At 40.5% G+C, this 12,802-nt stretch overlaps 1 protein-coding gene across 1 annotated transcript; it reads left to right on the top strand.

Annotated features, from left to right (window-relative positions):
- The first annotated feature begins 10,333 nt into the window (after positions 1-10,333).
- Positions 10,334-10,837, top strand: LOC131023428 (uncharacterized). Its single transcript, XM_057952968.1, has one exon. The coding sequence runs from the start codon at positions 10,334-10,336 to the stop codon at positions 10,835-10,837; it is 504 nt and encodes a 167-aa protein (XP_057808951.1).
- Positions 10,838-12,802: the final 1,965 nt, after the last annotated feature.

Here is a 12,802-nt window from a genome sequence, read left to right as displayed (position 1 = left end):
CATCCGCTCTCTGGGCACTGACGATCCTTTCTCTGAGGTCTGGGACGGCTACTAGAGTTGCAATAATTGCTCTTGTCGTTGCCGGTGGCTGAACCACTTCTATCTTCAATTTGTCAAAATCCCTTACAAGCGTGTCCTCTTGAGTGAGAAGAAGTCCTAATTCGGATTGAGTTTTACGACTTAAAGCATCAGCTACTACATTAGCTTTTCCCGGGTGGTAGTTGATACCGCAGTCGTAATCTTTTACGAGTTCGAGCCATCTCCTCTGTCTCATATTCAAATCTTTCTGCTCGAAAAAATACTTAAGGCTTTTGTGATCAGTGAAGATTTCGCATCTAACTCCGTATAGATGGTGTCTCCAAATTTTCAAAGCATGCACAATTGCTGCCAGTTCCAGATCATGAGTGGGGTAGTTCAACTCATGTGGCCTTAGTTGTCGCGAGGCGTAGGCAATAACCTTTCCTTCTTGCATCAACACACAACCTAGCCCATTTTTGGACGCGTCTGTGAAGATCACGTATTCTTTATCGGCTGCTGGAACTGCTAGCACTGGTGCAGTTGTCAATTTCTTCTTCAGCTCTTGGAAGCTGGCTTCACACTCTTCGTTCCACTTATACTTGATTCCTTTGCGAAGTAATTGCGTCATTGGTCTCGCTATTTTAGAGAATCCTTCGATGAATCTCCGGTAGTATCCTGCCAAACCTAAGAAACTTCGGATTTCATTAGGTGTGGTTGGTGATTTCCACTCGCGCACTGCTTGCACCTTGGCGGGGTCCACCTTGATTCCATCTGCTGATACGATGTGCCCTAGAAACATTACTTCTTTCAACCAAAATTCGCACTTGCTGAATTTGGCGAACAACTTCTCTGTCTTTAATGTCTCCAGGATGATTCTCAAATGATTTTCATGTTCTTGGTCATTCTTAGAATAGATGAGGATATCATCTATAAACACTAAGACAAATTTGTCTAAGTATGGATGGAAAACTCGATTCATGAGGTCCATGAATACTGCCGGTGCATTGGTTAGACCAAATGGCATGACAATGAATTCATAGTGACCATATCTTGTGCGGAAAGCGGTCTTAGATATATCCTCTGGTCTGATCTTCAGTTGATGATAACCAGACCTTAAATCTATTTTTGAGAATACACTGGCTCCTTTGAGTTGATCGAACAAATCATCTATCCTTGGAAGAGGGTATTTGTTTTTAAGCGTCAGTTTGTTCAACTCTCGATAATCAATGCACATCCTCATGGTTCCATCTTTCTTCTTGACAAAGAGTACAGGCGCTCCCCAAGGCGAGACACTGGGTCTGATGAAACCCAAGTCCAAGAGTTCCTGTAGTTGCACCTTTAATTCTTGTAGTTCCTTTGGGGCCATCCTGTACGGTGCCTTTGATACTGGGGCAGATCCAGGTTCTAGATCAATGGTGAAATCTAGTTGTCTGTCTGGAGGTAGTCCCGGCAATATTTCAGGAAAAACTTCTGGAAAGTCTCGTACTATTGCCACATCTTCCACCCTCTTGTCTTCACTAGCTTCCCCGTTTAGGTAGACGAGATAAGCTGTGCTTCCTTCCTTCATCATCTCTTTTCTGGCTTGTAATGCGGATATCACTGGTACTCTTTTCTTCATACCGATGCCGTGAAATTCCGTCGGTTCCTTTCCAGGTGGTCGAAGAGAAATTTTTCGTTCACTACAAAGGATGGTGGCGTGATTCTCAGCTAGCCAGTCCATTCCTAAGATCATATCTACGTCCCACATGAGCAGAATATTAAGATTGTTTGCTACCATCTTAAGTTCTCCTATTTCAAATTCTACGTTCGAGCAAACATGTGTGGTGGTAGATCTTTCTCCTGAGGGTGTAGTGATTCTTAAGGCACACTTAGCTCGTTCTGATTCGATTTCTAAGGTATCTACGCAAGGGGCAGATATAAAAGAATGCGAGGCACCAGTATCGAACAGAATCATTATGGAAAAACCTTTAAGCTTGCCCATACCTGCCAGGTTTCCCTGGTTTTTCTCGGGCTGGTTTTGGGTGAGAGCAAAGGCTCTCGCCTGCTGCGGCAATGGTTGCTGCCGCCTCTGTTGCTGTTGGCGCTGTTGGTGCTTGTGTTGGTATTGCTGCTGGTATGGCTGTTGTTGGCGGGGCTGGTATTGGTATTGCTGCTGGTATGGCTGTTGTTGGCGGGGCCGGTGTTGCCCTTGAACTGCTTGCAGGGGCTGGGCATAAGTGGCCCTGATTGCCGCGCCCTGCTGTTTGTTGGGGCATTGTGAGGAGTAGTGGCCCTTCTGGCCACACGTGTAACAACTGTCAGTTCCAGCCTTACAGACACCACGATGTGGTTTGTGGCATTTTGGACAAAGGGGAACTTCATTTTGTCTTTGGCTGCCTCCAGCCGGGGCAGGACCCTGTTGCTTCCCTTGTCCTTGTTGCTGATATTGTCCCAACGGCGCATTTCCTTGCCATGGCCTCTTGTTAGTCTGGTTTTCATTCCCTCTATGGTCGTTCCAGTTGCGCTTTCCTTTAAAGTTCTGAGGGCGTACAGGTGGGTTGGCTGGCGCTGAGGTCTGTGGCGGAGCCAACCTTTCTACTGGCATCGCAGCTTCGATGTCCAGTGCCCTGTTCAAAGACTCAGTGTATGAGAGTCCACCATGACTAGCTAGAGTCATCCGAATCTCGTGCCTCAGACCGGCACAAAATTTCTCCGCCATTTTCTCATCAGTATCCACCTGTTGTGGAGCATAACGCGATAGATCGCAGAACTCTCTGTCATACTCGGTCACCGTCCTTTTCCCTTGTTTCGGGCTATAGAACTCAGCCTCCTTCTTCTTTCTGTAGCTTTTGGGAATATACTTATCATATAATCCCGTCTTAAAGTCTTCCCAAGTGTATGCTGCCCATTGTTCGGGAGTCAGAGTCTTTCGGCGGGCTTCCCACCAAAAGTCAGCCGATCCGGCTAGTTGGAAAGACATACACGAGAGTCGCTCCTCTTCTGTGCAGTGTAGGAAGGTGAAGATACACTCCAAGGCGCGTATCCAAGCTTCGGCCTCGGCTGGGTCGCCTGTCCCAGTAAATGTGGGCGGATTCTGTCGAAGAAACAGTTCTTCAGTCCTTCTAGCAGGGGGTGGAGGGGGTGGGGTAGGTTCCCTATCGTTTCGCCGCCCTTCAGGTATTTCATCGCGATTTCCATCATTGTTAACGTTTCTCCTAGGGGGGCGACCTCGTTTAGGCGGCATTCTGCAAAATATAAACACCCATTTTAACGCATTCTATACAAGAGTCTCTAAGGCAATTAATATAGAACTGTTTGTCAAATTTAACTTATCATAACTCCAAAACTAAAATATAACAGGAACCGTTGCATGCACAAGTCACATTATTCAAAGTTACTACATTCTTAACTGACTCGTGAAGAATAAAACCCGTAGAGAAACATAAAACATACACGAGATCGTCGTAGAAAACCCATGCTAGGGTCATTTATATCTCATGGAAAATTGTCTCATCGAGGGCTTTTACATTGTCAACCCAAAATGTAAGTAAAGTCTATCCAGTACTCCCTATGATGTACCGGCTTACTAGTTAAGCAATCACAAAAGGGTTTTTATTCACGGAACGTCCTAGAGACCAACATTTCCGTACTAATGCTAGCTAGAAACAACATAAATAAAATCATAGTCATTGGAACGAATTATCGTTTCCGGAGTACATCCACAAGCTAAAACTATCAAATCTGTGAACTCTGAGTCGCGGTACGACTGTTCCTCGGTGACGCCAGGGGGTCCTCTTCTGGATCCTCCTCGGGGTCCTCCTCCTCATCCTCGCCCGGCTCCCAGCTGGGCAACGGAGTCTCTCCCTGGCCCTCGCCTGTCTCCTGCATGATCTGGGCTGAGCGGAAGATGTCGTCCACAATCTCACGGATCGGATCATCTCTGGTGCTGATCCTGGCCGTGGCACGAGGCTTGATCGGAGCTGGAGTTGGCACGGGCTCGGGATGAGTACTCCTCATCGTACCATACGGTACTGTACCATCATCCTCCTGCATAGGGGCTTTGCCCCTATCTATGAACTCCCTCAGGTTGGACATGACCCTGTCAGCGTTGGCCATGGCAGTCGAAAGCCTTGCTTCTGCCGTAGGTATCATTGGTGGTGGAGGAGTAGCAGCCCGGGCTGATGAGTCAGGAGGCGATGGGAAATCCCTGCGAGCCCGTGGACGAGAAGGGCCTGCCTCGTCATCGTGCCTACCACGGCGCCCTAGAACTGAGGCTCGTGGTGGAGGATCTCGGGGCAAGGCCATCGAGGGCTCGGGAGCAGTAGTGGGTGCTTCCGCTGGCAAAGGCGTCCCCACCTGTACGTAGTCTCCCGGAAGGATGTAGGGCCCTAGAGGGGCGCGGCCCCACAAAGTGAAACAGATCTGAAGCTCCGCAATAAAGCTAGGGAAGTCTCCCATGAGGTCGTGGTAATCTTCTCGGCGAAAGATGTAGTGGGCAGAGATCTGCCTAGCCCATCCCTGCCACTCGGAAGGTAACAGTAAGATCAACCTCTGGATACCGTCATACCCTGATACTCCATGTGCACTCGCCTCGACCCAGTGTCTGTGAAAACCTGCGAGGAACTGTCCGAGGTTATCCCCGTGACATGGAGCATAGGTGCGGTAGGACCGCTCGACCTCCTCTGGACTAGCCCATGGGGGCAGTGGTCGTCGTCGGGTGAAAACAGTCCTCGCCATCTAACAAAGGAAGTTCTATCGTCAAAAGTAGCACACGACAAGTAACTTAAGGCGATAAGGTTCTAAATATCTAAAATTGGAAAACAAGTTCGGTTCAATAACCATAACGTGCAAAAACACTTCATCATCTAAATCTAGCATTTACACAAGTCATACAGGTTCTTAATACTTAATCACAGATTACCTAATTCGACTATCATATAGTTCTAGTGTCGTTGTTTACCGAACTTAGGGCTTGTTATGTGATGATGATATTTTCTTAAATCTAGCAACGAGCACTAAAAGTTTCAACAAAATAAGTTCAAAAGGCCAAGCTAATTCGAGATCTCATCGTAGAAAAACACTCGAATATTTAAGCTATGCCCATGCCATCAACGTACTATTGGCGTTCGTTATGCTGCTCAATCTTCATGCTCGTGGTTTCATCATGCGACCCTTCGTGTGATTCTTCTTTCTCTATTTCGACCGTCATTGTCGATGTCATCGTAACATGAAGAAAAGTTAAGCCATCTCCCTAAGTTCTCTTCTATGTTCCGTCGTGAGAGTGAGCATATATAACTTAACAGTTCTAAGTTCTTGTGATTCATACCATAGTCATACTTATTCATGCTTCATACATTTCAAGAAATTAACTTAATTAAAACTTGAAAGTACTTACCATAACCTCCGTTGAGCGTGACGAGATGTAGTGCCAAGCTTTTGTCAACTAGTTCAAAGTGTATTTACTTACTTAATCTAGACTCAACTTAGAAGGAATGATTAGTACTCAGAGCAAAAGAAATGCTCTGATACCATTCTGTCACGACCGCACTTGCTAAGGATAGCAATTTCGGGGAAACCGCGACTAAGGGAGGGAATTTAGGAGCGGGAGTTAGAAAGGGGCATATTCGGTTTCTTGATGACTCGACTTGTATAAGGAAAACAATTGAAATTAACTAGAATTTAACGAAAGTCAAAAGGAACCGTACATAATATTATCCAAAAGAGGTACTCAACGAGTTTGAGTACATTATTAAATAATACATATTGTTTTGACAAGATAACATAATGTCTTTAGTAAAATCAGTGTTCGCAGCGGAATAACAATTTGAGTATATGTATGAAGACATATACTCTACTCTGAGGTAATCATCCTAGATCGACAAAAGCTCCGCTTGCACACTACATCCTCGATCACAGCTCAACCTGCACATTTAAAAATACATGCAGGGCTAAGTACAAAAGTACTTAGTGGACACTTGCCGAAATTTACATACATGCATAATATTTTATTGTCAAGCCTTTCAACAGTAGTAAGATACGAGGGTTTTCCTTTAAAGACTCGTATTTACCAACATAATATCATTTCTTTCATCAATAACCCGCGCAGGTATTTTATATCATTAATCACCATATCAGTAACTCGTGCCGAGAGGGAGGCCTCCCTCTACGGACACTATGATCGGCCAACCCGCTAGATGACTCACGATCACAAGGTGTACACTAATTCCGAAGGGATTTGCGGTCCCATCCAGAATCCGAATTCGATTAACATCAGATAGGCAATTAATAATAAAACATAAAGCATTTAGGCATTGACAATATCATTTAAATTCATAAGCATAAAGTCTTAACAATTCTAATATATAATTTTAGTTTATACGTAGAAAGCCTACCTGAATAGCAGACTCACGGTTTAGCTCTAACTCTGGTGCTTGACCTTTAATTCGAGAAAATAAAATAAGATTCTAATTCTCGAAAAATCTCAATAAATGAGGATGCGTGAAATGATTATGCATGACTCATATTCCTTTAATTAAATTATGAGATGCTAATCCTATTTAAGGAATTAAAGCTCGTCTTATGAAGTCGGATTATTAATCTTATCTCGTCAAAACCTTAAACTCAAAACATTATCACATAACTATCATTTAGGTTCGAAACTATTTATTCGAACATCAACATGCGCATTAATCATAACTCGTTCTATTTATGTCATCAAGTCAAATATTCCGTCATTTAAAAACAAATCCTATAATATTACATAGATAAATTATATCATCATAGATCATGCTTTCTTATTTAAAAATCATTTAATCATTTTCAAATAATCCATATTAATAAGTCATTTGAAAAGAATTAATTTAAATGAGAGTTTAACTCAAAATATTTCATTTTATAATCCATTTATAAATACTTGAAATAAAGAACTCCATTTAAATAATTAATTTAAAGGTCAATATATAATTAAATTAATCAAGCTCAATTTAAATTAATAATTAAGAGCTCAAATAATTTAAATAGATATAAGCCCAAATTAATTAGATAAATTAAGTCTATCATGTTTTTCTTTGAATAAGGCCCAAACATATTGAGGCCCAAGATAATAAAATCATGAAGCCCAATTAGTGAGCCCATCATCACCCTTAAAATAATTAGTAAATTTTAATATTAATCACTAATTAAAATAATTAGGATAAATAAAGAAGCCTAAAATAATAATTCTTATTGGGTTAAATAAATAAATTTCATTGGACTTAATCAATTAAATCGTAGGAGCCTAAGTAATATAAATTCGAGACCCATTATTAATAAATAATAGGAGTCCAAGTAATAATTAATGTGGACTGGAAAGAATTAATCTTAGTCCAATAGACACTTTAATCGGCCCAAATGACGAATTAACAGCTGGGCTGAACTAAACAAATCTGAAACAGGCCCAATAGAATTAAATAAATTCCAGCCCAAGAACATTAAATAAATTCGGCCCAGATAGAAATAAAAAGATGGCCCAATGAATTAATCCCCGGCCCAACAAATAAAATGAACTAGGCCCAATAAAAGAGTCCAAAAATTCTCCCCATAAGTCTTCACTCTCGGTTCTCTCACTACCGACAATTCTCCTCTCCCTCTCTAAATTATCGGTTCTCTCCCTTTCTTTCTTTTTTTTTATTAAAGCAGGCACTCTCTCTCTCTCTCAATTATCAAGAAAAGAACACTCTCTCTCTCTCTCTCTCAATTATCAAGAAAAGAACACTGTTCATCATCTCTCTCTCTCGCTCGATCCAGCCGTCGCCGCCCCGCGTCCTGGCCGTTCCGGTCGCCAGCGAGGCCGGCGTGAGGCAGGTGCGACCACGCCGCCTGCTCCCTCTTCTCCTCTCCCTCGATTTTTTTCCCCCCTCTCTTCTCCTCTATCTCTCTCTCCCATCCTCACACGCTCGCCGCCTCCCATCTGCCCTCTCTTCCATCACGTTTCCGGCAGCGGACGAGCGCTTGCTGCTGCTGCTCCGTTCTCGCAGTGGCTAGCGGCGCTTGGCCTTCGGCAGCGCCACCCCGTGCGACGGCGTCTCGCATCGCTTCGGGTCACGCCGCCTCGCCTCCTACCAGCCAACAGCCGTCTGTCTTGGGCCTCCGCCTGCTTTAGCTACGAGCGGTCAGTGGGCTGCTGCCACCTGCAGCACCGGCAGCTGCGACTTCGTCAACTCAGAGTGAGGCTCCGACAGACCCCCTCCCAGCTCTCACCACTTTCTCGACTCTCACTCTCTCTCCGAAGGTAAGCAAGAAGGATTCAACTCAGATTTGAAGAAAAGAAAGATGGGTTCTTGGAGAAATCTGAAATTGTATAAATGTTATGTCCTTAGGTTTTCTTGTTTCCAAAGGTTCTGTACAAATTCTTCTTTGTTTCTGAAGATTACGGAAATGTAGTTGAGAATAGGAGTATGAAGTTGAACCTTACACACCACAATTCCGTTCACAAAATAGCATAGGATTTTGAGCAAAAATCAAATACTGTAAATTTCAGTTCATATGTGCATATGTAAACATGTTGTGAAATATCTGAACAGCCGTATGAATTGGTATGAATTGGTGGTTCCCTGAGGGTGATGATACCTTGAGTAGGTGGATAATAGTCTCTGCAGATATTGTATATCACAAAAATTAGGAATCAATTTGGGAAGGGAATGGAAAGATGCAGAAATTTCTTTGTTGCATTACCTTAAAATTGGCTGTGAAATTGGGCTGCAGTAGTTGAAAATGGTGGTGTGAGAATGGTGAAAGTGGCTGTGGTTTTAAAGAAAAATGGGGTGGTTTGGATGGATGAGGATTGTGGAATTTTTTTCAACTTACAGGTATGAACACTTTCAGCCTGCATGTATGACTGAAGAATTTCTTCAGCATGCGCTCAAAATTCTTCAGCATGCTTAGGATTCAACATGCTTAGGATTATACATGTAATAAAATATCTAAGAGATTAATATATTAATTATATGGTTCCAAACTCATTTAAATACATTAAGACATATAAGCCTAATTCTTATTGAAGCATAAAATCCATTTGAGCTTGCTTCTAACATAAATTAAATTACTCATGGGCTTAAGTAAACAATCGATAAAAGATTCATATTTAACACTTCAGTGTTAAATTCTCCACAATAAATTAATGGACTCAAAATATATTTTGAGTGCATCATCTATTGAAAATAATAATAAAAAATAAATCATCACATATATAAATTATCAAATTCATATAAGTTCGTATTTTATTTATGGATGCTGAACTCTAATACATCCTTAAATCAGTAATTAAAAGTATATAATCCTTAATAAAAAGTCGGGTCATTACAAATGACTTGAGGGAGAGAGTGACGTTACTCATTGATACAGAGACACAACGAGGTGGGCATTACTTTCATATATATCAAATGAGTTTAAATGTTACGTTCAAGCAAGTTATTTCATGATAAAATCTTTGAGTTAAAGTTATTTCAAGTATTGTCTTGCCATAAAATGTTTAAATTTTAGTATGCTATCTATCTGCTTTGGCTTTGCCAATGATGCAATCGAATTCGGGTCCTGAGCAGTTGATAGCTATCCTGCCAGGGCTAGTGTACACCAGTGACCGTGAGTCATCTAGCGGGTTGGCCGGTCAAGTGACCGTGAGAGGTGGCCACCTCTCCGGCACACAGTTCCAGATATGATAGATTACAAGAGAACTTAGACTAATCAGTCGAACTTTAAGAATCACAAATGAATTTAGTAAGCTTGGGCCTTTTAGCTAAAACTCCCTTGCTGTACTGTTTATGATGGCATGACAATTTACAGTTTTGAAGCATGTATTTTTATACTTAGGCATACGTGCCCACTGAGTACTTTTGTACTCAGCCCTGCATATGTTTTCTAAATGTGCAGGTTGAGCTGATGTGATGATGGTGCTGCAATGAGCGGAGTCTCCAGGGTTGTTAATAAATAGTTAACCTGTCTAGAATATGTCTTCATACATATGTCTAGCTACTTTCCGTTGCAAGATGTTGTTGATGTTATAGTATGTTATGTCATACTTTGAGTCTTAAGAGAATGGTTTCATATGATGTATAACTTGATTAATGATATTAATTAAGTTTTATGCTGTCTTTCATAGACTGTTTTCAATTGAGTATTAATGAATAAAAATGACGAGTTTTATTAAGATGAGTAAGTTTTACGGCTATAAATGACGCCCCTTTTCTTCCCCTTCTTCTTTAACCACATCCCTAGTCGTGGATCACTCGGCCTAACTATCCCTAGTTAGGGCGGGCTGTGACATATCCCTTGCATGCATATGTTTCTTGTGTTTAGGAATATGAATCTCGACACTATTCCTCATAAGTACGTTGCGGCGAGATGGTGCAAGTATAGCATCTTGTGTCCAAATGATTCAACAGATCAAGTGCAAAATCATGACAAGCATTCCAAATCTAATTTGGAGCTTCGCATATTCAAGATTGTAAGTGAATCCATTGGACACGTTAGGGGCAATGAAGAGTTGTGTAATCAATTATATGAGAATCTCATTGAAGTTAGGGACAAGTTTGCGAAGCTCGGAACACCGGAGAACTCATCCTTGTCGAAGAACAAGATTTTCGATGAGTTTTATGGATCGTCTCCAACCGAATCTCCATCTGTTCTGCCACCAGATGTCGCTAAGACTAAAGGGAGTGGTGCCGGTGGACGTAGAAAATCGGAAAAAGAAAAGGCAATGCTACTTGCACAGAAACCCAAGTGGCTTTGCAGGAAATGTAAGACGAGGGGCCATCATGATTCAAGAAACTGCCCTACAAAGGATGACGCAGATCTTAGTTCCTAGTTGATGAATTTCATATTTTTGAAATAATAATGTGGACTCCAAACTATTATATGTGTCGAACTTGTATGGTTTGTAATTTATAAGTATTGAAATAGTGGTGATTATTTCCGGTCGATGATTGTCATAGTGTTTGTGGTGATTATTTCATTTTGGAAGTTTGTCATAGTTCTTGTGGTGATTATTTGCGTTTGATCATTTCTTCGAATTCATGTGGCGAGTATTTGCGTTACTTTTTTTTTGGAAAAATAGCATTTGAATCTTAAAGACTGGTGCTTATATTTTTACTCCCTATTTGATAGTTGTCAAAGTTTGTGGTCATTATTTGAGGCTGATCATATCTTGGAATTCATGTAGTCATTATTGGCGTGATTTTTTTGACAAAAAGTAACAGTGAAATTTGAAAGTTTTGTACTTGTATTATTATACAAAGGAGAGCTCGCTTAATAGGACCCTCGTTGGTCATGAATTGGTCCTTGAACTACTGCGAATTTTATTGTTATAGTTATGGATTTTGTCAATATATTATGACATGTTTGCGTATAAAAAGTTCTACTCATTTTTATGATGAATGCAGCGGGAAACTTAGTTTGTGATGAATTGTGGTTTGGTACAAACATGCTGTCCGAACATACCCATAGAATATTGGATTATTGAGCTCACATGCATGTTCATTTTTGTGTTCGCTGAACAAAGCGGTGTGTATCTGTGTTAGTTGAAAATGTTATAATAAATTTCATAAATTTCATATTCATAATTTGAACATGTTCGGTGAACAAAGGTTTGTGTATCTGTGTTCGTTTCACATGGTATACGCAGTTTCGACTCTATTTTAAGGAATTGCAAAAATATGGTATTATTTGGCCATATTAAGCGTGAATTAAGAAGCACAACTTCGTTCAATGAACATAAATATGCACATACATGAACGATCAGCAGTGACCCTACTAGAGTTTAAAGTTATCTTATGACGATTCCCAAAAATAGGCCGCGTTTTTGTGGACTTGCAAAATTAGGCAAATTATTTTAGCTTCTGGTGCCTAACCAAGCGTTATTGGCAAATTATTATAGTGCCATGTTTGTACTATATTCAACGAACATAAATACGCACCTGCATTGATACGTACATAGTAAACTATGACGTTCATTATAACACGTCCAACGAACCTAAAAATGCACCACTATGTTCAATGAACACAAATACGCACATCAAGAGCGATGAAGACAAAACATTTTAGAGTTTAAAGTTATCTTGTGAGCATTCCCTTAGGTTGTATATAGATTTAAATCTGTACCACACATATTCTCTACATGGCGCACCAAATTATGACAAGGTATTCCAAAGCCAAATCCGAGCAGGGGGAAAATCGAAAAAAAAAATCAGATATAAAAAAATCAATATATATATATATATAGATTATCTGAAACTGACATATTTTCCACGCATAATATTTCACATAAACATGCATAACTTTACACACAAAAATGCATTAAATTGTATAAAAAATGAATTGCATTTCTCGACAAATCTTATATTTTTCCCCTCATCCACCCCAATGCATGGCACTAAACAATCGGTCATATACCTCTTGTCGCTGCCCCTCCCCCCCTTCTCCCCAGTATAATTTATGCATATAGTTAAATACAAAAATGCATATATATATATATATATATATATATATATATATAAATTCTTAATAAGAGTAATTTTTTATCCTAATAAGAAATTTGAAGATGATGAAATGGCATATGATATACAACTATATCAAAATGCTATATTTCTTTAAAAGAGTTCTAAAGAAGAAATTAGATACCCATATCTGAATTCCGGATATATTACTTGTTATCCAATTGAAAAAGATCTATTAAGGTCTTTCTCCATATCAATTGGCTCAAACTCATCTTAATAAAGACATTTTACCAATTTTCGGTAAAAAGAGTAGAGAATATTTTGAGGCAATTCTCGTT

Source organism: Salvia miltiorrhiza, chromosome 4 (assembly GCF_028751815.1).
Source record: "Salvia miltiorrhiza cultivar Shanhuang (shh) chromosome 4, IMPLAD_Smil_shh, whole genome shotgun sequence".
NCBI classification, from domain to species: domain Eukaryota; kingdom Viridiplantae; phylum Streptophyta; class Magnoliopsida; order Lamiales; family Lamiaceae; genus Salvia; species Salvia miltiorrhiza.
Note: the sequence above shows the minus strand (reverse complement) of the source record. Positions and strands in the feature narration are given on the sequence as shown.

Coding starts and splice junctions, on each gene's coding strand:
- LOC131023428 (XM_057952968.1), top strand. CDS start 10,334: ATGAATCTCGACACTATTCCTCATAAGTACGTTGCGGCGAGATGGTGC.